The 27,774-nt window shown below is 41.1% G+C and overlaps 1 protein-coding gene across 1 annotated transcript in view; it reads left to right on the top strand.

The window, feature by feature from the left end:
• LOC112226808 (gamma-1-syntrophin) overlaps nucleotides 1-25,878 on the top strand; it is a 58,427-nt gene extending 32,549 nt beyond the window's left edge. The window contains exons 4-19 of the mRNA XM_024391378.2: nucleotides 783-917; nucleotides 2,005-2,061; nucleotides 2,291-2,348; nucleotides 2,443-2,486; nucleotides 2,897-2,938; nucleotides 3,253-3,355; nucleotides 3,859-3,941; nucleotides 4,294-4,424; nucleotides 4,710-4,839; nucleotides 8,080-8,118; nucleotides 10,167-10,283; nucleotides 19,508-19,579; nucleotides 22,005-22,157; nucleotides 22,522-22,614; nucleotides 23,626-23,736; nucleotides 23,938-25,878. Of these exons, the coding sequence (XP_024247146.1) occupies nucleotides 783-917; nucleotides 2,005-2,061; nucleotides 2,291-2,348; nucleotides 2,443-2,486; nucleotides 2,897-2,938; nucleotides 3,253-3,355; nucleotides 3,859-3,941; nucleotides 4,294-4,424; nucleotides 4,710-4,839; nucleotides 8,080-8,118; nucleotides 10,167-10,283; nucleotides 19,508-19,579; nucleotides 22,005-22,157; nucleotides 22,522-22,614; nucleotides 23,626-23,736; nucleotides 23,938-24,129 (1,560 nt within the window). The 3' untranslated portion in view covers nucleotides 24,130-25,878. The remainder of the gene's footprint in view (nucleotides 1-782; nucleotides 918-2,004; nucleotides 2,062-2,290; nucleotides 2,349-2,442; nucleotides 2,487-2,896; nucleotides 2,939-3,252; nucleotides 3,356-3,858; nucleotides 3,942-4,293; nucleotides 4,425-4,709; nucleotides 4,840-8,079; nucleotides 8,119-10,166; nucleotides 10,284-19,507; nucleotides 19,580-22,004; nucleotides 22,158-22,521; nucleotides 22,615-23,625; nucleotides 23,737-23,937) is intronic.
• Nucleotides 25,879-27,774: the final 1,896 nt, after the last annotated feature.

Raw genomic sequence — 27,774 nt, 5'->3', positions numbered from 1 at the left:
TAACCATAGTCTCAAGGACAGGACAGGCATTCCAAATAGCTGGTGGGGAATTGGCTCTGCAGAATACAAATGTATGCAGATTATCATGTTTTAAATGGATCACGGGATATGATGATGATTTCTCTCATCCATTTCTTTTGCGCAACACTGAGAAATGCATATCTGGTGACTGAGCGTTATGTTAGAATCGTAGATGGATAGACAAAATGATTCTGAATTATTTCATCGGAGACATATTAAATTAGACCATTGTAACTAATTGTTTATTTTGTCTGTTATTAAGAGGCATATCATTGCAGTTATCTGGTTTAATTTTCAGGGCCTAGATGACAATATATTTCACTCAGATTAATGTTATAGCACAGTGCATAAAACATTTATGCAATTCACACTAATTAGTGGAGCTGAATACATTGAAACATGTCCAGGCCTAAGATAAAGTTCAACACTAATTTCTCACCCTGCCAGTTCAGCACATATTTGACTGAGAACTAACCTTAATCAGTGAGTCCATATTTATCTGGTCTTCCTTTAACGGAATTGCAACATAATATGGAAGATGTATGCAAAACATTAGTGGGTCAAAAAAGGTTTCCCTGAATTGATCATGAATTATGATCTTTTCCTAGCCCATTGTCAAATGTCCATAGGGCGTTCTCCGTGTCACTCAAAAGTCTCTACAATGCCTTTCCAATTCGATGACATTTTCATTTCATTTCATGGCCAGTTCATTCGGACATTCGGAGAATGAGAAATAATTTTTCCACTGATTTACTTTGCAGACGAAGACTGGGGTTTATCTGCTGCAAGATGGTAACGAGGAGCCTTTCAGTATTCGACTGCACTTGGCTAAAGACATTCTGACAATTCAAGAGCAAGATGTCATCTGCGTGTCAGGAGAAGCATTTTATTCCAGTGTAAGTAACCTGCCATGCCTGTCACATAAAATACCACGCATTGACATCATACGGCTCTTTTACAGACACTCCAAAAGGCTAGGGCCGGCATTGACTGTATGTGTGGGTATGAATGTGGATACGCTGACCTGTGAGCCTCTGCAGCCCCTCATCATGAGTTCAGATTTTTTTGTGGCCCCCACCCTCATCAAAGTTGCCCATACCTTCTGTAGATGGTGACACACACACACACACACACACACACACACACACACACACACACACACACACACACACACACACACACACTATATCTGGGGTAACAATATAAAGATATTGACAATGGTACAGGGTGTGAATGACCATATGCGCATGTAAGAGCTACTTCAGTCAATTGTAAAACAATTGTAAAACCATAAAATCAACATTCATATTAAAGGGTGTTTCAATTACAAGAACAACGTCATGTCAGGCGAGAATTACTGTATATTTGGAACCATGAGAGTGAGGTGTGAGCATGACTGATGAGATTATACAATAAACAGAACAAGAGCCAGACACTCAACCTCATTGGTCCATGCCTAAGCATGTCTCAACCTCATTGGTCCAGCATACACACCCTGTACCTGGTTGTACTCAAACATGCTCTGGCCCTTACAGTAACTTGATGTACTTACATTAAGTGTGTAATGATACGTACTGTATGCACAGAAACAGGAGAGATACCCATGTCTCATATAAAGCACCATTTAAAAAGGGACCTTTCTTTTATTACTTTCCTTGTATTTTTTTATTTAACTAGGCAAGTCAGGTAAGAACAAAATCTTATTTTCAACAACAGCGTAGGAACAGTGGGTTTACTGCCTTGTCCAGGGGAAGAACAACAGATTTTTACCTTGTCAGCTCGAGGATTCGACCTTGCAACCTTTCGGTTACAAGTCCAACGCTCAAACCACTAGGCTACCTGCCACCCCGATATATACGGTGTATCAGTCAGCTCTGTTATTCTTTCATTTGCATCTACGGTAAAACTTAAAGTAAAGTCAAATTAAACTCTAAGTATCGCCATAATAAACACGGTCTCTTTAATCTATCTGATTCCTTGCAGGAGAGAACTGTAACCATCAGAAGACAGACGATTGGAGGTTTTGGCTTGAGCATTAAGGTAATTTAGATTGCCATTGATTTGTTGTTTTCTCCCTATTCTATCTTTTAATTGACTTTCACCTAATGCAATTGATCTTTTAAAACCACAATTGATTCATATCAACAGTAGACTAATGGAGTAGCCTATGCGGGAAGACAATAGTTTCTCTCTTTTTTCCCTCTGTTTCTTTCTCTTCCTCTATTTGTTTGTGCAACAAACTACATAACTATGTAAATCACCCCCTTAGGGAGGAGCGGAACACAAAATCCCCGTTGTGATATCAAAAATATCAAAAGAGCAAAAAGGTAAGCTCTTTTTTAGTTCTATGTATCCATTTCATTATGCCTTACCAATTATTATTTCTTCGCCCAAACATAATATATCATGTATTGTCTGCAGCTGAACTGTCTGGGTTGCTGTTTATCGGAGATGGGATCCTCCAGGTAAGCGATGATGATGAGTATCGTGACAGTTTCTTCTGCCTGGTGTCGTTCAGTGTTTGCACTACAGGTCTGGTTGAATTCTAACCCCTTCAAACTCTGCTGATGGATCACTATGCGATATATGAGTGCACTGAGCTATGTGTTGGCATGGCCAGGAAGAACGTAGTGTACATTTGCAATAGAGATCTTCGTTGCAACTGTCACTGTCAGCTTTCATTGTTTTGCAGCAATGCTATTTTTGAGCACGGACGCCAGATATGTAAAACGCACTTGATTGCTGTTCTACGAATCAAGGACCCCGTTTTCAAACACACCTTCAATGATGTTCAAAAATAAAAGCATATTATGCACATCCTCAGTTTAATGGATCTGATATTATTGTTACTAACCACAAGACTGTTTGTTTTTAGATAAACGGAATCAATGTTCGAAGCTATCGCCACGAGGAAGTGGTAAGAAGCTGACAACTTAATATCTCATATTTCACTGCAAGCTGCAACACTTGCACCGCCACCTTATCTTGTTTCACTTTTTCGACCTCATCTGTGGGACCCCTAAGATCTGTTTTATACCTTTTTCCCAGTTTGTATGTTTCAACCTCCCAAATGCGTGAGGCCGCATAAATCTCCCAGGTTTTCAACCAATATCTAATCTACTTGTTCTAAAGAACGGAATTTGCACTACATCCGTCATCCAAGTACGTGTTTGAAATGAGTTTAAGAAGTCCAATGGCAGTGTTGACAATCCTCCTCATTTCCCTTTCCAGGTGCAGGTTTTGCGAAATGCCGGAGAGGATGTCACTCTGACTGTTTCTTTCTTGAAGAAGACGCCAGCTTTTCTGAAACTGCCCCTCTGTGAAGACTGCACATGTACGCCTATCTTAGAAACCTCCAAAGAAATATCCGAGCTGAAATTGTGTTATTTTCACCAAGGATGTGATGAGAGGAAATGAGAACAAGATTAGAGAAAGAACCTTCTCCATCTACACATGGATTATATGATGATTCATGCATCGTCGGACTGTTATTTGGTATATTATGGAAATAGAGCTGGAAATAAGTTGTTTTGAATATTGTTATTACCTGAAATAGAGCTAGATAGAAAAGTTCCAGTGAATATTGTTATTACCTGAAATAGAGCTAGATAGAAAAGTTCCAGTGAATATTGTTATTACCTGAAATAGAGCTAGATAGAAAAGTTCCAGTGAATATTGTTATTACCTGAAATAGAGCTAGATAGAAAAGTTCCAGTGAATATTGTTATTACCTGAAATAGAGCTAGATAGAAAAGTTCCAGTGAATATTGTACCAAGGCTGAAGAAGCGATAATATGACTTTTTTTTAATGACTTCTGAATGTCATTCTACTCCCAGGTGTTCCAAGTGACCAGAGCAGTGGAACGTCCTCCCCTCTATGCGACAGTGGCTTACACCTGAACTATCACCCTAACAACACGGTACAGTTCAACATTCTCATTTCTACATAACTTTCAGCCATATCTCTTCTCTCTGCAATTCTTGAAACATGGCCAGTAGGCTGTTATTCCACAGTGGTATTCACAGGCAGACAGTGACAGTCCGGGTGCTCTAACTCTTTCTCACTCTTTCACTGGGCCAGAGAAAAGTTAAAAACAATTATTCAGTAGTTCCACAATGGCTTGTACTTATACAGCCTCTGCTGCATCTACATCTACCCGTATGAATCATGAACAGGCCTGGGCTGTTGACATCTTAGTAAGCCGTGGGAGATACTATATGAAGTGCCAAACGGTGAGGTGTTCCATTCTCTGTGTGTATAAACTCCTGCAGGACACACTGTCCTGCTCATCTTGGCCCACGTCCCCTGGGCTCCGGTGGGAGAAGAGATGGGTGGACCTGCGCCTTATTCCTCTCCTCCACTCTCGTCTGTCACAGCACGTCCCCGGCTCTGACGTCTGCAGGTACAGTGCTGTGCTGCAGCAGGGGGACCAGAGACCACTTGTTGTAAAAATGGGCCATTTTCTGGCACACTGTTACTGCTGAAGGTTCAGTGACCCCGGTGCCTCTGCTATTTGAGAGGGGTCCCCTGGTAAGGGACTTTGGTGACTCTGTGTTAAAATGACTTGTCTCCTGTAAATACCTTGCGATTATTCAAATGAAGAAGTCAGACACTGGCAGTTTTGCTGCAAAGAATGCTTGACTGTTACTTATTTCTCTTGAATGTAGAGTGATTCTGATTTCTATAGGAGAAATGCATTTCAAGTCATAGCTGTGGATGGGGTTTGCAGTGGGGTTATCACGTGCCCCGCTGCTGAAGACTGCCTAGATTGGCTCCAATCAATCACAACTAACATATCAGCTCTCACCAAGCACAATGTGAGTACAATCAAACTGAAGGCAAAAACATGAGTAAGATAGGTAGATTTTCCATAGCCTTCAATATCAACAGGTTTTGGTTTTGAAAAATACAATAGAGCACTGTATTACTACAGTAATATGGATTGCGTGTGGCTGTAAAAGGGATTTAGTGGTCACGTTTCGGAGGATGCATGTCTCGACCTTCACTTCTCCCGAGCCTGTTGGGGAGTTGCAGCAATGAGACAAGATTGTAATTGGGGAAAAACAGCTAACTGTATCAATAAATGTGTCAGATGTATCGTATAAGTCACATACTCTATATATATGAATGTCATTTAATACTATGGGGCATGAAAACATCCACTTATTTTTTAGAGCCGTAGGTCACAATATCAGAGTTGGCTCTTGGAGACAGCAACGGCATACACTTATAACCCCAAGCTAACTAGGCATTTGTATCATCTATAATTCAGAATGATGCATTATGCAATAATAATAATGCCGAGAGGTGGCAAGCAAATTGAAAAGAACTCTGGAGATAGCAACTGTGTCCTATGCTCCATTTCTCTGTTTGGACATCTTGGAAAAAGCTTTCTCTGGCTGGGTGTGTGGGGAACAAGTTAGTGCTTTGTTTTACTTCCAGATGGATAGTGCTCAACAAACAGGGTCAGGAATGTGTGTGTACCAGTCAGCTCTGTATCTTACTGGCTGGACTGTCCTCACTTTGTATCCTCCTGACAGAAAGCAAATTAGAGGTTTTGTTTTTTAGTGTTGCTATCTCTGAGCACCAAAGAAGATTTTTCCAAATGAATACCATGTCGTCCATTAGTATTTAATGAGTAAGTGGACCTGGTAAAGATCAGGCGAGGAAGTACAAAACTACAGAGTTTATTTTCTTTCCATTCGCTCTCGAAGATGCTTCTTTGAAGATAGACTAGCCAGCCGTGTCGATGGTTCCAAGTGGTGTGATGAGAGTCGCGTAATGCGATGGTTTGAGCAGAGTAGTAGAATGGCCCCACTTAAAGTCGCTTTTGAAGATACTTTACTTGGGACAGCTAATCAGACGTACCAGTGATTGTCCGGGAGGTGAGTTTATCGTCTCTACCTCGTATTGAGATTCACTGTTCAAACCACTTAAAACGTGCAGCTGCAGTTTGACGCTTTTGTGGTCTAGTATGTCAATTTCTTAACCCATCATCTTATACAGTTTGTTCGAAATGGACAGTTCCATCAAGATGACACACTCTCTGAACTCACTCAGGGGCGGTGATTACTCTGCACAGTTATAACAAACATATCTCAAATCACATCCCTTTCTTAACAAAAACACTTTCACAATTGTTCATATTACATGCACAATGCATAGTATGGAAACTTTGTACATTTAGAAAGCATATACACTACGTTAGTCTTTCCTTTTTAATGACATCACAAAATAACATACAAAATAACATTAGTTTTCTATAGAAAACGCCTCTGACCATTCCCCACGTTCTATGTTAGAAATATTGTTTAAGTAGTTGCTTTTGAACGTGTTAGAGTTTCAGCAGAAAAAATGTCTGTTGAGACAAAGCACATTCTTTTGGTAAATTTGGAGAGGGATACCTGCATCTTCTCCCCTTGATTTACAAGACATGAGTTGTCAATCAACATTAGTTCTTTCCTCCCCCTCTGCGGTTGAGAGGGGGTCTGATTGAAGTTATTCATTGCAAACCTGATCTGACCTATTTGGATTGTTGTGGACTGTCATGACACTGGCTAATGCTAACTCCCACTCAGATAAAATCCTCCTTCTGGCCTGGGTGGGTGGTTGGAGTACTGCTGAGAGTGTGGTTCGGAATGTAGTAAAGAGCATCAACACCTAGCATAGTATTAGCAACCTCTAAGAAATGTAATTATAATGTAGCCTAGGGGCAGTGTTAGGGAGAATGGGGAATGGGCTAATGTGGAGTGGACTAAGTGAAGGGTCACACTGAGCATAATACTGACAAGTCACTGTCACTACTGTACAGTGTGAAACAGTGGGTTTTCTGGCTGCCACCAATTTGCTCCCCACCCACTTCTTACTGTACCAAGACACATGGAAGAGGTTGTCACCTGGATATGATTATATTAGTCTCTCTAAAAATGGAAGCTTGGTTAGTAAGTGAGAAATGAATAATTATTTACAGTGGCTGATCTGCTCATTGTGTGCAACACTAACATGAGTTAGTAGACATGTCTGTGGCAGACTTCCAACGTCTTTCTAAGACACTGGACAGGTCTAGTACTGCATATGGTTTTCCGTCCCAGAATAAAAGGCAAATCTCACCATAACATTGAAAAAATAAACATTGGCTCCTCTCGTGGATCACTGTAGAAACATACCATTTTGGAAATGAGATGTTGTGAAAATGAAAATGTTATAGCTACCCTCCTCCATGGGAAGACTTTGTGGGGAGGCCGGCCAGGTATAATTTGGTGCTCTCTCTGTTCCTGTGAGAGAGTTCTATTGAAAGCGTGGTGTGGATTAGGAGATACTTGGGTTCAAATACTATTTGACATCATTACAAATAATTCTGTGCTTGATTGAGCTTGCCTGGTTTAAAGGACCAATAGAATAGTCCCAAAACGGGCACTCTAGGTAGGCTAAAGAAAACACTGAAAGTATTGGAACCCCAGTCAGAGCTGCTAATACCCATTATCTAACAGAATGTTTACATTTCTCCCTCTCTCCATTCCTCGCTCTTGCTCTCTCTGTAGCTCCCTAGCTTTTACTTCTCATAGATGGTGAGAGCGAGAAAGAAAGAAAGAAAGAAAGAGAGAGCGAGAGAGAGAAAGAAAGAGGAAGCGAGAGGGAGAGAGAGAATTGTTTGGAACAGCTTCAGGTCCTTGTTGAAATGACTCTATCCATTTAGCAATTTACATGAAGTGAAACTACTTAATGTATTCAATGTAACAGTGTTCTTTTATGTCTGTGGGGATAACATATGAATGTTGTAAATAGAGAGTTAGCTGTTGGTTTTGGTGGGCCCATGCTAGACTGAGTGTGTGTGCTTCTCAAAGAGGAGCATATTATACTGGTATGATGATACTTAATGAAATGTTATACAGCCAACAAATGGTGTTTCAGTGAAACTAACCAGTGAGTAAGAGGTTACTATTTCCATAGTATTAAATACGCAACATAAATAATAGTCTCTGGACTATAAAATCAAGTGCTACCAAATGTAATCTTTGTGTATTATGTTGCAATGAGTTTAATGTTTGATTTTACAGGTGAAGAAGATAAACAGAAACTTCCCAGTTAATCAACAGGTAAGCAGCTACTACTACTACTACTACTACTACTACTACTACTACTACTACTACTACTACTAGTAGTAAGGCAGTACGGTCCGGTACATCATCCCAGTAAAATAAATAGTGGGGGTACCTGACCAGTAAAACATGAGCCTATCACAATTAATACAACATGCCCAAAAAAACTATAGGCTATTACCCTATTAGTTAACGTTACTGCATATCAAACACACTAACAATTTGTGAATTGACTGGAAACCGGGTGGTATACACTCCAAATTGCGTTGTGGTTTAAGGAGAACACTTACATCTTGAGTGGCTGAGACGCTTGTGACAAGGCGGCGATAAGTTGCCGAGATCGAGACGCACGTGGACAACAGTGGATGATGTATCAATTCAGGCTAAGTGAAGGTCTAATGACATTCGCAGAATTTCATTACACTACACGTAGGTGTTTTGTAACAGATCTCTTTCCATTCATCAAATTGCAAGTGCAAAGTGCACTGTTGGGTTTTGGATGCTGTAATTATTTTGTGAGTGAACGAATGTGCACGGGTAGCCTACATGAGTGCCTTTGTTAAGTGACTGGCTATGTTTAAGCCACTTTAAAAAGGCATACAGTAGGCGTTGTGTCCATAAGGCTAGGGGAAGCTAAGCTTTAAATTAAATTGCCCAAATTGTATAGCCTAATTAGCTTACTCCTTACTATACAGAAATTAATATCACGTTATTCAAATGGGCAACTATACCAGAAAGCATGATTTTGCCACAGAGAATCATTCGCTTAAAAAAAGAAGAAAAAAAAAGAGCTGTTGATTGTTTTAAATCGCATAGCCTACAGTTGGAAGGGCCCACAATTTGGCCAGTGTGCGCTGCAACTGTCAGTGAAGAGCAGAGAGACCCAGCCAGGAATATTGCAATATTTAAAAATACAATTGTGGAACAACTGTTTGGAAAGCAAATCGCTATTGCTGTAAAGAGATCCAATCTGTCTTTTAGTTATCAAAATTAACTTAATTGAGCAAACAGTAGCCTATCTTACTGGCACCAGAGGAGAACGTCGGCCATATCCTCCAGAGTAGGCTACCCTGTAATTTTTGTGGTACACTTAGGTGTTCCGTACCGGTAAGAAATGAAATATACTTTCACCCCTGCTACTAATAATACCTTACAAAATAATCCTCACCATTGATATGAAATTGTCATGACATGGTCTTTTATTCAATGCATTTTTTTCAAGCACAGTTTCAAGGTTTAAAAAAAATGACAGACTATGCCCGAAAGATGCTTCATCCAATTCGTCTCCACTCTACACGGTTTACTGTACTAGAACGCTCTCTGAATGTCAATCCAACCTGAATGCACAGAACACTGGAAGAATGATCACTGTGAAAGAAATGTTTGTTTGTCAATTAATCCCGTAAGGTATCGGTTGCCAACTGGCGATTTGACATGAAAATAAAATGTAATTCATTCATTCATTCATTCCAACCAGGTTTAAGAGTCCACAGAAAGGCCATGGGAGACAGGCAGTGCCAGTGGCAACTATTGCAGATGGAGGGAGAATGTTTGCGTCATAAATTCAAAGCAAAGAGAAATCATCAGGAAGAGAGGACAACACAAGTTCCCTTGGTCCTCACTTCAGCAACAATCCCTCCATCAGCCTAGACATGGATAGTGAATTAACTGTTTTTATAATTAATCCATCTCCAGCCCCCAAATGACAAAAGCATGAAATCATTCGACATCCCGTATCGTCATGGTAATTAAAGTACATTAGAAGAGACCGACTGCTCATGCTGGTCCTGAATCTTTCACTCAGTGTTTTCATCCATCAAGATGTCCATAGAGAGAGAGAAATGCAAGCAAACATTTCCACTGTGGCTCGCTGCAATCCTCCTGACTGAGATAAGTGCAGAAAGACTTGATGCCTGCTGCCTTCCCTTTTCCCTAAAGTGTTTTTCTCCCTCACCATTTCCATTTCTTCCACTCCTTCTCTCCCTCTCTTTCTCCTTCCATCTCTCTCTTTCTCCCCTCTATATCCCCACCTCTTTCTCTGATAGATTATCTACATGGGCTGGGTAGATGAGAAGGAGCAGGACTCCGTTCAGGACCGAATGTATTCATCACAGTTCCTTGCCTTGAGGGGTTCCTCACTCTTCAAGTTCTCAGCACCTCCTGTACGTTTTATATCCTAATTTCCCTTTAGTAGCAACAGTAACACTTTATTTTACAGTCTGTTTTAAGCTTGTACTTACCAGTGGTGTAAAGTACTTAAGTAACACTTTATTTTACAGTCTGTTTTAAGCGGGTACTAACCAGTGGCATAAAGTACTTTAAAGTACTACTTAAGTATTTTTTTTTAGGTATCTGTACTATTCTATTGATATTTTTGACAACTTCACTATATTCCAAAATAAAATAATGTACTTGTTACTTCATACATTTTCCCTGATACCCAAAAGTACAAAAAGTTATATTTTGAATGCTCAGTAGGACAATAAAATAGTCCCATTCAGGCACTTATCAAGAGAGCATCCCTGTTCATCCCTACGTCCTCTGATCTGGCAAACTCACTATACACAATTGCTTTGTTTGTAAGTGTTGGAGTGTGACCCTGGCTATCCATAAATTTAAAAAACAAGAACATCTTGCCATCTGGTTTGCTTAATATAAGGAGTTTGAAATGATTTATACTTTTACATTTAACTAGGCAAGTCAGTTAAGAACAAATTCTTATTTATAATGATGGCCTAGGAACAGTGGGTTAACTGCCTTGTTCAGGGACAGATTTCTACCTTGTCAGCTCGGGGATTTGATCTAGCAACTTTTCGGTTATTGGCCCAACTCTAACCACTAGGCTATCTGCCGCACTTTTGATACTTAAGTATATATCAAACGAAACACTTAGACTTTTACTCAAGTAGTCTTTAATCCAGTGACTTTCTCTTTTACTTGAGTCATTTTTTATTAAGGTATCTTTACTTTTACTCAAGTAGGACAATTGGGTATTTTTTCCAACACTGGTACTTACCTGGTACTTCACTTTGAAATTGTGTCAACAATGGATACTTTCTGGTACTTACAGTACCAGCGAACTACCTGCTAAATACTGGGCTGTAAAAAAAAAAAAGGTTACCACATAAATGTATCTAAACTAGTTTCTGAAAATATGTGTCAATTGTTTTTGAAAATGTGTACATTGTTGTCCAGCCTATAATGAGTCCTACACACATTTTCCACTTTTGTTATTGTCTATTAAACCGTACATGTATCCAGCTGGACAACAATTATAATTCCACACCTGATTGATGACCGTCTGTGGCCCCTTGCTTTTCATTTGATTGATCATTATTACTCCATCAGTATTATTATGTTATGCCAACCATATCAGTAATTGTGTTTATATCCACAACTCAGAATATTAGTTATGACAATTGTTTTGTTGGTATTAAACTAAAATATAAAGTGAGATTGATGTTGAGATAGATGTAGGTTTATCCCAGAGGAGCCCCCAGCTACCCCTTATATCAGCTGAGGTCCAATTTCTAGCTCAACCACATTAGTGAGTTTAGGTTTTTCCCTAATTTTGTTTCGTTCCATATTCTGTTTGTGCTCCCTATAATAAGTTGCTGTGGGTTTTTCTTTTAGTTTATCTTTTCGGAGGTAAACCTAGTGGGCAATGATCCTTCTCATTGTTTGGGGCACTGAGCGAATTTCAGGTCGGCTAAGCGCAAACTTAAAAGTTCTGAAAATTCTGTGCAACTTCCAGCCTGTACCTGCTTTAAGTTACAGTTTTAACCGTGGCTAATGTGGCTATTTGATCCTAATGTACAGTGCATTCGGAAAGTATTCAGACCCCTTGACTTTTTACATTTACATAAGTATTCAGACCCTTTACTCAGCACTTTGTTGAAGCACCTTTGGCAGCAATTACAGCCTTGAGTCTTCTTTGGTATGACGGAACAAGCTTGTATTTGGGAGTTTCTCCCATTCTTCTCTGCAGATCCTCTCAAGCTCTGTCAGGTTGGATGAGGAGCGTCGCTGCACAGCAATTTTCAGGTCTCTTCAGAGATGTTCACATCGGGTTCAAGTCCGGGCTCTTGCTGAACCACTCAAGGACATTCAGAGACTTGTCCTGAAGCCACTACTATGTTGTGTTGGCTGTGTGCTAAGGGTCATTGTCCTGTTGGAAGGTGAACATTCACCCCAGTCTGAGGTCCTGAGTGCTCTGGAGCAGAATTTAATCAAGAATCTCTCTGTACTTTGCTCGGTTCATCTTTCCATCGATCTTGACTATTCTCCCTGTCCCTGCCGCTGAAAAACAACCCCACAGCATGATGCTGCCACAGCCATGCTTCACCATAGGGATGGTGCCAGTTTAGCTCCAGATGTGACGCTTGGAATTCAGGCCAAAGAGTTCAATCTTGGTTTCATCAGACCAGAGAATCTTGTTTCTCATGGTCTGAGTCCTTAAGGTGCCTTTTGGCAAACTCCAGGCGAGCTATCATGTGCCTTTTACTGAGGAGTGGCTTCCATCTGGCTACTCTACCATAAAGGCCTGATTGGTGGAGTGCTGCTGGTTGTCCTTCAGGAAGGTTCTCCCACCTCCACAGAGGGTCTCTGGAGCTCTGTCAGAGTGAACATCGGGTTATTGGTCACTTCCCTGACCAAGGCCCTTCTCCCTCGATTGCTCAGTTTGACCGGGCGGACAGTTCTAGGAAGAGTCTTGATGGTTCCAAAATTCTTCCATTTAAGAATGATGGAAACCAACTCTGGGTCTTGTTGTTCCTGTATGCTCTTTTATGTTTAGATAAGAATTGTATACCTGTCTTGTATACCTATACACCATTCTTGTTTGTGTTTAATAAAAAAATATTTGAAACAGAAAAAAAAAGAAAAGAAAAAAGAATGATGGAAACCACTGTGTTCTTGGGGACCTTCAATGCTGCAGACATTTTTTGGTACCCTTCTCCAGATCTGTCCCTCTACACAATCCTGTCTCGGAGTTCTACGGACAATTCCTTGCTTTTTGATCTAACATGCATTGTTAACCTTATATAGACAGGTGTGTGCCTTTCCAAATCATGTCCAATCAATTCAATTTACAACAGGTGAACTCCAATCAAGTTGTCGAAACATCTCAAGGATGATCCATGGAAACAGGATGCACCTGAGCTCAATTTCGAGTCTCATACAAAGGGTCTGAATACTTATCGTATTTACATATTTGTTTTTTATTTTTTATGCATTTGCAAAAATGTCTACATACCTGTTTTCACTTTGTCATTATTGGGTACTGTGTGTAGACTGACGAGGGGGAAAAATAGTTTCATTGATTTTAGAATAAGGCTGTAACGTAACAATATGTGGAAAACATCAAGGGGGTCTGAATACTTTCTGAATGAAACGTAGGCCTACGAGAGGGATCTTTCAGTATTGAAAGTGGCTAATATTGCGTTGATTAGATCACAATTGCAACAGTAAAGGGAACCGTTGATAGTGTTAACAAGGAAAACTCTAGAACAGTGGTCCCCAACCTTTTCTGAGTCAAGATCACATTGTGTTAAAATGCAAGCCGTGATTTACTGCTGAGATTTTGTTTTTAATTTTATCATTAGCAATTAAAAACAGTACTGTAGCAATGAGATTTGTGCAGTAAGCTATAGGCCCAATACATGATCAAATCTAACTTGATTTGCCACATGCGCCGAATACAACAAGTGTAGACTTTACCGTGAAATGCTTACTTACAAGCCCTTAACCAACAGTGCAGTTCAAGAAGAAGGAAAAATAAAAAGCAATCATAAAAAGTAACACAATAAGAATAACAATAACAAGGCTATATACAGGGGGCACCTGTACCGAGTCAGTGTGCAGGCGTACAGGCTAGTTGAGGTAATCTGTACATGTAGGTGGGGGCAAAGTGATTATGCATAGGTAACAAACAAACAGCGAGTAGCAGCAGTGTACAAGAGGGAGGGGAGGGGGAGGGGGGTGTCAATGTAAATTGTCTGGTGGCGATTTTTATGAATTGTTCAGCAGTCTAATGGCTTGGGGGTAGAAGCTGTTGAGAAGCCTTTTGGTCCTAGACTTGGCGCTCTGGTACCGATTGCCGTGAGGTAGCAGAGAAAACAGTCTATAACTTGGGTGACTGGAGTCTCTGACAATTTTATGGGCTTTCCTCTGACACCGCCTATTATATAGGTCCTGGATGGCAGGAAGCTTGGCCCCAGTGATGTACTGGGCCATTCGCATTACCCTCTGTAGCACCTTACGGTCAGATGCCAACCAGTTGACATATCAGATGGGGATGCAACTGGTCAGGATGCTCTTGATGGTGCAGCTGTAGAACCTTTTGAGGATCTGGGGGCCCATGCAAAATCTTTTCAGTCTCTTGAGGGGACTGAAAAGTAAAACAATAAGAATAACTAGAATAATTGGAGTTGTGTTTGGCCATGCAGTCGTCAGTGAACTGGGAATACAGGAGGGGACGAAGTACACACCCCTGAGGGGCACGTGCTGTTACCTACTCTTACCACCTGGGGGAGGCCCGTCAGGAAGTCCAGGATCCAATTGCAGAAGGAGGTGTTTAGTCCCAGAGTCCTTAGCTTAGTGATGAGCTTTGTGGGCACTCTGGTGTTGAACGCTGAGCTGTAGCCGATGAACAGCATTCTCACATAGGTTTTCCAATTGTCCAGGTGAGAAAGGGCGGTGTGGAGTGCGATTGAGATTGCGTCATCTGTGGATCTGTTGGGGCGTAATGCGAATTGGATTGGGTCTAGGGTGTCCGGGGGGATGCTGTTGATGTGAGCCATGTCCAGCCTTTCAAAGCACTTCATGGCGACCGATGTGAATGCCACGGGACAGTACTCATTTAAGCAGGTTACTTTCGCTTCCTTGAGCACAGGGACTATGGTGGTCTGCTTGAAACATGTAGGTATTACAGACTCGGTCAGGGGGAGGTGAGAATGTCAATGAAGACACTTGACAGTTGGTCCGCGCATGCTTTGAGTTCATGTCCTTGTAATTCGTCTGGCCCAGCAGCTTTGTGAATGTTGACCTGTTTAAAGGTTTTGTTCACATCGACTACCGAGAGCGTTATCACAAAGTCAAACAGAACAGCTGGTGCTCTCGTGTATGCTTCAGTGTTGCTCGCCTCGAAGCGAGCATAAAAGGGCATTTAGCTCGTCTGGTAGGCTCGCGTCACTGGGCAGCTCACATCTGGGTTTCCCTTTCTAGTCCGTAATAGTTTTCAAGCCCTGCCACATCCGACGAGCGTCAGAGCCGGTGTAGTAGGATTCAATCTTAATCCTGTATTGATGCATTGCTTGTTTGATGGTTCGTCTGAGGGAATTGTGGGATTTCTTATAAGCGTCCGGAATAGTCTCCCGCTCTTTGAAAGCGGCAGCTCTATCTTTTAGCTCGATGCGGATGTTGCCTGTAATCCATGGCTTCTGGTTGGGATATGTATGTGTTATCACCGCATATTGTCTGCCAACGTATTGTTTGGGCCATTTAAAAAAAATCAGATTTCAACATTTGAGGTAAACAATATGATCACACTGGTAATAGATCCATTGTATTACTTGTGAGGCACAGCTGAGTGAGCATTTAAATATTTTAATTTTAATTACATTTTACAGGGCTGATGGTGCCTTCATCTGATGGTCAGTCTCAGCGGAGGGAGAGAGCAGCAGACTGAGGGTCCACCTCTCAACATCCCTCCACTCTCCATTTCCTCCACTGACACTGACCAAAAAAGGGACATTGTCTTTCAGCTGATGGTGAAACTCCAGGCGCACCACATTATTTCTGCCTCATGCACAAATTCATGTTGTTACTCCTATGAACAGAGAAAGTGAAATATTCCTCGATATTAAAAAAGAGCAAGCCTATAGATACACTTTCGTACTCATTCATTACTGCAGCAGTGCTTGTTTTAGCGCTGAGTGGAAATAGGAAGAACGCTCAAATGTGTGGCTTATTAAAGTGTTCAATCTAGAGTATTGAACTTAAGCATGAACTCACTCATAAAAACAGCAGCCCTTTGCTGTATTCGTTGACAGTCAAGGCAGAGTTTGTACCTTAAGAAACATTAAATTGTTAAAAATGGCAAAAGTTGCCTACCCGGTGCGCAGGGCAGCTGATTCGGGTGCACCTAGCTTCAACAGCCCAATAGCATAGAACTTTTTGTTGTAGACTTTCTGTCACTGACAACCAACATAGGTGTTATAAGATTGGTGAAATCGGTGTGAAAGTTGCAAAAACACACATGAAAAAAAGAAAACCAGTGACTTTGATTCGGAAGCATTATGAAAGACCCAACTTGGGAAATAAAATCTAACTGTACGAAGGCGAATCTGATCATCATTGCAAAGCATTATGACATCAGTGTGTTATCTGTCCATCCAGAAGTAGTGGTCGAAAATGTACTCAATGCTGCTTTGGCGCTGAAGGAAATACTCTCAGAGAGAGGCTGATGAAAAGGGTGATACGGGTGGTAGAATAAACCCTGAAGACGTGCCACAGTGGGAGTAGGAACTAAAAGGCAAAATTAGAGCAACAGAAATTTAAGTTTGAGTCCAAGAAAAGGGAACTTGAGTTAGAATACAGAAAAGAACAAGAAGAGTGAGACCTTTTATCAGTTGTGTATGAACCTTATGTTTCTGATTGGTTTCTGTCTCTTCAGAGTGGTGATGATGCTAAGCAGCCGGTGAAAATACTGCGAGACACTGGGGCAGCCCAATCCTTCAGTTTGGAGGGTGTTTTGCCTTTGTCTGTGTTCCCAGTTCCCAGTTTTTGCTGTTACATGTGCTATGTTTAAGAAGATTGCAGAGAGCAAGTCTAGTGTTCGGGAATGTCAGCGATCGCACCATGTTTAATCTGTCTGAGACCTTTGTGTGGTCCTGATTTCAGTAAACCTCCTGAGTTGACCTCTCCTTTGAAAACCCCAAAGGTGAGCGAGTTAGTAGGACCCCTGAAAGAAGATATTCAACTGTAGGGAACCTTAAGAAGCAGCTAATTGCTGAACAGAGAAAATATGCTTCCCTCTCCTGTCTTTTTGTTGAGATACATCCAGAGGAGGAGTTTGATGAAGTTCTCATGGGTCACTTTGACAGAGATGGTGTTCTGATGAGGGAATGGCATTCTCAAGCCACTTCTGGTCCAAACGATAGTCCCAGTGTATCTCAAATTGTCGTTCCAGTTACACTCTGACAAGAGATACAGAGGTTGGCTCACGATGGAAGTATGGTAGACCATGTTGGGGTGAACAAGATGTGTGATTGTATCCTGCGTAACTTCTTCTGGCCTGGTCTGAAACATAATGTAGCATTTGCCCGCTGACTGTTAAACCGAACAAAACTCTGCCTGTGGCACCTTTGTAGCCTATACCTGCTTTTGACAAACCTTTTAGCAGGGTTCTGGTGGACTGGGTTGGTCCTTTGCCCAAAGCAATGAGTAGTAACCATTTTCTCTTAACCATCATGTGTGCTGCCATTCGTTTCCCCAAGGCCATTCCACTGAGAAACATCATGGCTCCCAGTATTGTTAAGGGCCTTGTGAAACCTTTTCAACGTTTATATCCTCAGATAGTGCAGTCTGAATAAGGTTCAAATGTAATGTCAAAGATCTTCCAGCAAGTGCTACAGAAGTTGGGTGTTACCCATTGCCCCTCCGGTGCATATCATCCAGTCACAAGGCGCTCTTGAGAGATTTCATCAGACTTTGCAGTCAATGTTGAGAGCTTACTACTTTGAGTTCGAGAAAGACTGGGATGAAGGGATGCCTCTAGTGCTATTTGCAGCACAGGAGGTTGTTCAGGAGTCTCTCGGTTTCAGTCCGAACAAGTTAGTGTTTGGACTTTATGTGAGAAGCAGTGAGGCTCCTCAGAGTAGAAGGGGAGGACCATCCTCCTCACTAAATTTCATAAAAATAAAAATGCAAACATTTAAAAAGTTATCTTTTTAGATAAAACTATACTTAATATAGTCACGTCACCAAATAATTGATGAAAACACAGTATTTTGCAATGATGGTCTACAGTAGCCTCAACAGTACTCTGTAGGGTAGTACCATGGTGTAGCCGGGAGACAGCGAGCTTCCGTCCTCCGTGTACATCGACTTCAATACAAAACCTAGGAGGCTCGTGGTTCTCACCCCCTTCCATAGACTTACACAGTAATTATGACAACTTCCGGTGGACGTCGTCCAACCAACCAGAGCTGTTTCAGCATGAACTGACATGTTGTCCACCCAATCAAAGGATCAGATAATACATCTAGGACTGAAAGCATAAGCTACAGCTAGTTAGCACTGCGATGCATAAAATATAGTGAGTAGTTGAGATTTTTTTTGCTGCTTTATTACAGCTTATTTCCTGCAATTCTATGCATTCTTCCATGTCTTATGTGCGTTTATATGATACCAGGGGTCGATGCCCGAACTAGTTTTTTGGGGGGACCCGCTGTCCGTTTTGACCCCGTTCTGCGTCTGGATCTGGTCTGAGGTCCACCAGATATGGGGGACTAGGTTGTAGCAACCTCATGATGGGTGTAGGGATGTAGTAGCCTAAACCTATCGCTGTTACATTTAACTGGGTGAATGGAATATGAATGACAGTCATGTTGTAATAGAAATAAGGCCAAGGTCATGAAAAAATAAATAATAATCATCCTCCCTCATCTTAAACGGCACTGACCGCCACTGGTCAGAGGTCCATTGACCTTGCTGAGAGAGAGGTTGTTGGAGGACAACACCTCAAACATGAAAACAAATCTGTTGGAGCACGTAAGCACTTTTCAATACAGATTGCAGCTACACCACACCTGTGAGTTTGCCAGTGAGAATATGGAGAATATGGGTCACTGTTGCAAGCTCACTATTCAGGCCCTTACACCATGGAGAAAAACATTTATAAAATGGATGACCTCATCACCACACCAGAGCACAGAAAGAAAAACCCACACCAACTTAGGATAGGGAGTAAAGAGAATATAGAGCAAAACAAACAGGGGAAACATCAAAACTCAGGCTTCTTTCTTAACTAAAGTGGTTGAGCTGGAAATCTTACCTCAGGTTTAGCTCTCCCAACATCTCCTTTCTCCTGATGCACTAGGTCAGCAGCTCTTAAAAACCAGCTGGTCCAGCACAGGTGGCTAACGAGGTGACTCCTATCAGTGCGCACCTCAGCTATCGTGCTAACATGCTAACCAACATCGAAGTGGAGAGAAAAAACAAACCCGTAACAAGTGTGAAAATGGGAACACAGAGTGTGCAAGTAGGACATAAAAGATTAAAGTGAAGGAAACTGAAACAGACCAATGTAATTACACTTCAAAAAGATTTCAAAGGGACCCATCTGAATAGATGACTAAAGGGTATTTAATGTGTAATGTTGCAGGTGACCACATGGGACTGGACGAGGGCAGAGAAAAGCTACACTGTGTATGAGATCATGTGTAAAGTTTTAAAGGTATGTCAACAACTTTTACGCCTGAGGTACTGTATTTAGAAAGTGCTGAGTAGCAAATGTCAGGGTCTGTGTTTGAAAGATGACATGAAAAAGAGAAGAGATCTGTGCTATGTGTCCTTTGTCATTTTAATGGCAAGAGTTGTGACGTAGAATGTGTGGATATTGCACAATTTCTACGCACATTGCGTCTTTGCAAGGATAGAGTTGATCAATTTCTACGCACATTGCATCTTTGCAAGGATAGAGTTGATCAATTCATTGACCACTGGTTTCACTTTCATATGACAGTGCAAAACAGTAAAACTCAAAATGCTGCTATTGGAAGCAGTTATACTTTCTGAAACTCTGGCTGGTATCATTGAAATTTCCTGCAATGCTCTTTCACGAGTGCATTTGGTATGCACAGCAGCATGTCTCGGCTGGGACGAGGGAGTTGACACTTGATTTTGAAATCCTCACAGCAGCAACAGCAGCTCCGCTTATTCATTTCTCACTCAGCCAGGTTCGTCGTCACATACTGAGTGAGCTGGTCATTTGCGCCGTGCACATAACTGGTTATTTCTATGTGTATTGTCAGCTATGTCCGTCCGCCGATAACACATTGAATTACAAATGTGAAACAGCATTTCTCAACATGTGAAACAGATTTTCTGAAAGTCTAAAATGCATGTTGATTGAATTCCAGCCAATGTCTGTCACATCCCCTTAGTGTATCACTGGGTTTCTTATCTGCATACAGTACAGTATACAGTGCCTTTCAAAAGTATTCATCCCCCTTGATATTGTTCCTGTTTTGTTGCATTACAACCTGTAATTTAAATAGCTTTTTCATTTGGATTGCATTTAATGGACATACACAAAAAATAGTACAAATTGGTGAAGTGAAATTTAAAAAATGACTTGTTTAAAAAAATATATAAAAAACGGAAAAGTGGTGCGTGCATGTGTTTTCACCCCCTTTGCTATGAAAGCCCCTAAATAAGCCCCTTCAGAAGTCACATAATTAGTTAAATAAAGTCCACCTGTATGCAATCTAAGTGTCACATGATCTCAGGATATATACACCTTTTCTGAAAGGCCCCACAGTCTGCAACACCACCAAGCAAGGGGCACCATGAAGACCAAATGAGCTCTCCAAACAGGTCAGGGACAAAGTTGTGGAGAAGTACAGATCAGGGTTGGGTTATAAAAAAAATATCAGAAACTTTGAACATCCCATGGAGCACCATTAAATCCATTATTTAAAAATGGAAAGAATATGGCACCACAACAAACCTGCCAAGAGAGGGCCGCCTACCAAAACTCACAGACCAGGCAAGGAGTGAATTAATCAGAGAGGCAACAAAGAGACCAAAGATAACTATAAATGAGCTGCAAAGCTCCACAGCGTAGATTGGAGTATCTGTCCATAGGACCCCTTTAAGCTGTGCACTCCACAGAGCTGGGCTTTACAGAAGAGTGGCCAGAAAAAAAGCATAGCTTAAAGAAAGAAATAAGCTAAAACATTTGGTGTTCACCAAAGGGCATGTGGGAGACTCCCCAAACATATGGAAGAAGGTACTCTGGTCAGATGAGACTAAAATTTAGCTTTTTGGCCATCGAGGGAAATGCTATGTCTGGCGCAAACTCAACACCTCCCATCACCCCGAGAACATCATCCCCCCCAGTGAAGCATTGTGGTGGCAGCATCATGCTGTGGGGATGTTTTACATCGGCAGGGACTGGGTGGGAAACTGGTCAGAATTGAAGGAATGATGGCTGCCGCTAAATACAGGGAAATTCTTGAGGGAAACCTGTTTCAGTCTTCCAGAGATTTGAGACTGGGATGGAAGTTCACCTTCCAGCAGGACAATGACCCTAAGCATACTGCTAAAGCAACACTTGAGTGGTTTAAGGGGAAACATTTAAATGTCTTGGAATGGCCTAGTCAAAGCCCAGACCTCAATCCAATTGAGAATCTGTGGTATGACTTAAAGATTTCTGTACACCAGCGGAACCCATCCAACGACCCAAAAATATTTTGGATCTTCAAAGTGGTAGGCATGTAGTGTAAATCAAATGGTACAACCCCCCCCCATTTTTTTTTTTTAAATTCCAGGTTGTAAGGCAACAAAATAGGAAAAATGCCAAGGGGGTGAATACTTTCGCAAGCTACTGTATGAGTGGCTTGTGCACATTATCAGCATGATATCAAGACATGGGTTCAAATAATATTTGAAACATTTAAAATACTGTACTTGATTATGATTGAGCTAGTCAGGAGCAACGGAACCAATAGAATTGTCCCAAATGCACAAACCCCGCCCATCTGGCATTCCAGGCAGGCTCAATGAAACCACTCGAAGCATTTAAAAGAAAACAAATACCAATTGAACCCATGTGTGACTGGCATTGAATGCAGGCATGACTAACATGGTTCTCTCAGGACAGTGACCTCTTGGACAAACGGAAGCACTGCTTCAGTGTCCAAACGGAGTGTGGGGAGGACATGTTCTACAGCGTAGAGCTGGAGTGTGAGCTGCTCATCTGGGAGAAGGCCTTTCAGATGGCTACCTTCCTGGAGGTGGAGAGAATACAGGTACACAATAGATGAGAGGCAGAACTTTTTCATAAATCAATTTCCAGGCAGGTTTCAACGCCCCCAAAGCAACATCCAAGCTCTCTGTCATCAAAATTATCACTTGAAACCAATCAAAACCAAACTCTTTTAGGTAGGGGTGGGGAGTGAGGCAGAGCTATGTGGGAGGGCTCATCCTGCTTAAACAATTGTAGGAGATAAACCGATAAGTGATAAAGAGAACCAGTGGCATACTCTACTATACAGGCCAAGCTTGCTCATCCTCTCACAACAACTGATTTATGTGCGTTTAGCTGTGGAAGATCATGCTGTCTATTATAGATGCCTCTAGTGACTAGCGTCTTGCATGGTTTCCCCTCCACAGTGTAAAACATACGCTTGCATCATGGAGAGCCACCTGATGGGACTGACCGTAGACTTCAGTATGGGCTTTGTCTGTTTTGATGCTGCTTCGAAGGTAAGTTACATTACCGGTACATCAACTTTGGACATTTACCAAGTCTGAGAGCCACCAGAACTACTCCACTAGAATACATAATGTGGACAAACAGGACACATCAACAGCTATATTGTTCTCTGTGTTTCTTGGCCTAATTCCTACACAGCGAGGCATATTATTTTTCTCTCCCCAGAGAGTCTTGCAGTAGCCTAGGCTACTGCTGATAGGCAGGGTATTGTTTATCAAAACAAGCATGAAATTACAATTCATATTTAAACGGCAATTGTAAAACTATACACATGGTGGGGAATGTTTAATAATTTAATCAGATAGGAGACCGGCCTTGTTCTGCACTCACAGGATTCAGATCTGTGTGGAGCCCCTAGGGGGAAGAGTGTTGCTTCCTATTGTGTTTTGTACATGTATATCTTGTTTTGTATGGAATGTGAATAAATGAATTAGCATATTTTACTTGTGTAAATTCCTTACCACGGGCAAATAAACGTACATTCTATTCAAAAGACAGACAGTGATACAGAGGGAGAGCTCGATCTCTATTGACACAAATTAAAACCGACTTACCCAATGTTGAAAAGTCAGGCTACCGGTTTAGAACAAGGTGACGTGGACGCTTTCACGTTCTCTAGACAGTCCAAACAAAATGATTGACAATTAGGAGGAAGTTTATCATCACTCTGTAGGAGATTCGAATCGTCATTCACAACAGGATGTCATCTTCCAGGTGTCTCTACAATCCACACTGTGTTTCCTGCTGAGGTTATGACTTATTATTATAAGTACACTGTCTGGTACATTTTCAGATGTTAGGTGGAAAAACATTATGGGAACCATTTAGCTTTGCAATTCAGTTATATGATAATTATAGGTAGCTAATTTAAGAGGACTAATCAGGATCAAATAGATAGATAAACAGCTAGTTTACCGTAACGCTTGACTCCATCTTAGTTGGAGAAGATAAGCTTCTTTATAAACCAAGTCCAACCACATTTACTTCCTTCCCCTATATAGGCAGTGCTATGGAGATACAAGTTTTCCCAACTGAAAGGGTCCTCTGATGATGGGAAGAGCAAGATCAAATTTCTGTTCCAAAATCAGGACAATAAAGCTATTGAAGCCAAGGTAACAAACCTCCCTGACTCTGTAAAATCCTCTCTGTGAAATCAGCCGATACAGATATCATATTTGTATCATGTTTTCTTAGCCATTATCACCTGATACCAATGTGAACAACGATGTACTGTATTGTGCATTCATACAATTTCTGTTTGTATTATTATACCAAAACAATGAAATACTTACTGTCTATCTTTTGTTTCCCAGGAGCTGGAATTTTCAAACCTCTTTGCCGTGCTTCACTGTATCCACGCGTTCTTCGCTGCCAAAGTTGCTTGCCTGGATCCAATGTTTCTGGAGAGCCGAGGTGCTGCGACGACCACGGGGGGGTTGGGGGTTCCCACTCTCACCAGTGTCTCCTGTAACGCACAGACATCCCAAATCAAATACTCTACCTGACAGAGCCTATACACCCCCTCTCCTTCCCTTCCCCTGAGTACTCCCTCTCGACACTGCACTTTCACTACATCGTGGACCAGAGAGAAGGAGGAGACGAAACAAACGAGTATGTTGTACTGTCATCCACTGAACAAAGACATGTGAATCCCACATGTAAATGGAACTATTATTGGCAGACCTCTTTTTTTTTCTTCCAAGAAAGACACATTTTATATTTTATCAGAGAAAGGGATGATAACTGTGTGCACTTTAGGACCTGTACATTGCACTGTACTTCAAATGACTTTCTAATGTGGAGGAGTGAACGCAGAACCAATGAATGGAGAATGGATGACAAAACAATTCTCAATTGAGTTTTTTTGTCTTTGGGTAGGACCTCGGACATAATTCACAATGATTCACACGTGTTGTTCACACTGCTGATAACACAATCATATTTCCACAATCTTATTTCCAACTGTTTTCTACAATGTTGTATAATTTTCTTGAAGGTTCACATGTATTTTCTTTGAGCAGGTACATACACTGAGGACTATGAACAAATTGCTATCTTCTTCCTGACAAAAGAAGATTTCAAGACAATTTGAATTCTAATTATAGCAATTTTATGGACGGTCACTAAGTTAATATTGCCAACATTTATCATGGGAAGTGTTAATTAGTCATACAGAAATGTTAGTAATTTTTTCATCACTTAAACCGATTGATTTCCTAATAATCATGAATAATTATTAGATTCATGATTATTGAAAAGATGGGAATGTAAACTACAGTGTTACATAACTTAATATTTTTTTATTGTGCGGTTGTATAATGAAGTTGAAAGCACTTAGTTTTTTCCAATCTACGTTATTTGATTTATCTGAAAACATCCTTTTAATTCAACAAATAAATGGTGAAATGTGTGCGCATTATGGATTATACACACATGTATAAACTAATCAACCCTATGGCACCTTTTAATTCTGTGTTCTTGTCATATAGATTATTGTTGTTGCCCCTGAGGTAGTTCCGATATGCTATAAATATAAATCACATCATGTCAAATTATATACAAGTTCCCTTTCAACAGAACAGAAATGAATGGAGAATTGCAGAGAAGAAATGGCTCAGGTTTTGGATGTAAGCACAGCTTTTTTAATGATGTGGAGGAGAGGAAAGGGATGAGCGCTGCTATGGTGAGTCTGTCAGGATGAGGGGCAGCCGAGAGGTGTTTTTTAATCAAGGCATTCAGCGAAGAGTAATCTCTAACACACCCAACCTGGTCAGGACTCGTTTTAAGGGCGGATTCACAATCATTAAGTCAATTGAATCATTGAGAAGGATTCAGACTAAGTGCTAGCTACAGCCAACACAGTCAGCCAGATTCAGAACATGTGGTTGTGTGAAAATGTCTTTACCTATACTCACTGGAAGATATTACTCTTAATACAACCTGCAAAAACTGAATAAACCCTTTCTGTAATGTTGTTTTTCTTTCGTTATCTTTCTTTAAGATGTAAATAAAGGTTGACATCCAAATGAATAAAAGGAAAGTAAGGACTATGTATAATATTACTTGAGGATTACTTGAAAGGATTAAGACATTTATTAATTGGATGTCTTCAACAGAGACTAAATAGTTGGCACCTTTATGCTCTCTTTACCAAGTTCAATGATGATGACCCATGGTGAATTTTGAATATATATTTTCTATAATATACTGAACATGTAGTGTTGGTAACATGTTTCATGAGCTGAAATAAAAGATCCCAGTAATGTTCCATATGCGCAAAAAAGTGTATTTCTTTCAAATTTTGTGAACACATTTGTTTACATCCCTGTTAGTGAACATTTCTCCTTTGACAAAGATAATCCATCCACCTGACAGGTGTGGCATATCAAGAAGCTGATTAAACAGCACCTTGTGCTGGGGACAATAAAAGGCCACTCTAAAATGTGAAGTTTTGTCACTCAACACAATGCCACAGATGTCTCAAGTTTTGAGGGAGCGTGCAATTGGCATGCTGACTGCAGGAATGTCCACCAGAGATGTTGCAAGAAAATCTAATGTTAATTTCTCTACCATAAGTTGCCTCCAACGTTGTTTTAGAGAATTTGGCAGTACGTCCAACCGGCCTCACAACCGCAGACCACTTGTAACCGCGCCAGCCCAGGACCTCCACATCCGGCTTCTTCACCTGCGGGATCGTCTGAGACCAGCCACCCGGATAGCTGATGAAACTGTGGGTTTGCAAAGTTTGAGTTTGAGTTTATTTTTACAGGGACAGTGCACATTAATCAACGTTTCAGTAAAAGTGCCGGTTTTAGCCAGCCAGCTAATTTTCAACCGCAGTCCCTGGGCAGGTTATTAAAAACAATTACAATATATATGACAATAGCAACATAGAACAAGCAAGACATAGCATACAGACATAGCAACATTGGACAAGCAAGACATAGCATACAGACAGAGCAACATAGGACAAGCAAGACATAGCATACAGACAGAGCAACATTGGACAAGCAAGACATAGCATACAGACAGAGCAACATAGGACAAGCAAGACATAGCATACAGACAGAGCAACATAGAACAAAAAGCAGCAAGACAAAATTCATAAAAGCAACAAAGTGTTTCCACACCTCACAAGCTACAGACAACAGACAACATGGAGAGCGGCAACACACAGCTAGGGACCATGTTCACAAATCTGATTGACCTTTAGCCATGTCTTCAAGCATTTTGTGAAAGTGTGATATGTGGTGCAGTTATGTGTGTCTGATGGCAGTGTATTCCAGACATGGGAAGCTCTCACAGAGAATGCAGATTTACTAAAGGTGCTTTTCCTTAGGGGAACTATACAGTCACCTCTCATGGCAGACCTTGTGGATCTGCTGCCATATGTCTGGGTTTTCTGTTTAACAAAAATATTGAGTGGAGGGGGAGCCAGGCCATTAAGGATCTTGAATACAAGACATGCGTCGGTGTATTGCGCAAGATTTTCCCAACTCAAGAGCTCATGCTTTCTAAGGATGTGACAATGATGATGGCTATTGGGCTTCCTATCAAGCACTTTGAGAGCCTGTTTGTAGACAGACTGAATAGGTATTTCTGCACAAACTGTCACAAACCGTCTCAGGGAAGCTCATCTGCGTGCTCGTCGTCTTCACCAGGGTCTTGACCTGACTGCAGTTCGGCGTCGTAACTTATCTCTTTCACATACCCTTTGGCTTGGAACACTTCAAAACAAGAGATTGAAGGGGTGGCTATTTAAAAAAAAAAAAAAAATTATAAAACATTTTATAACATGTGGCCGACTTGTGAATAACATTTTGATCCTAACTTGAGCTAATAGACACATTGTTTGACAGTGAAGTCAAAGATGTAAAGCCACATACCTGTGAATAATGTATTTTATGACCACAATTGACTATCTTTTGGGTTACAGTCAGTGCTGGGCTAGTGCTGGGTTAAGGCTGTTGCTATGCTACTTTTTGTAGACAGAAATTAGACAAAGATTAAACCCCGACTCACTGAGTCCTTGGCAAAGAGGAAGAATTGAAACTGAAATAGTTGGGGTGAGAAAAGCATGGCGCTACAGAAGTAGCTGTGGGACTCTATGACAGTGGGAAGGCATTAATGATTTAAACAGAGGCAAAATA

The sequence above is a fragment of the Oncorhynchus tshawytscha genome, linkage group LG28, assembly GCF_018296145.1.
Source record: "Oncorhynchus tshawytscha isolate Ot180627B linkage group LG28, Otsh_v2.0, whole genome shotgun sequence".
In the NCBI taxonomy this organism is placed as follows: domain Eukaryota; kingdom Metazoa; phylum Chordata; class Actinopteri; order Salmoniformes; family Salmonidae; genus Oncorhynchus; species Oncorhynchus tshawytscha.
This window is presented reverse-complemented; position numbering and strand designations above follow the sequence as displayed.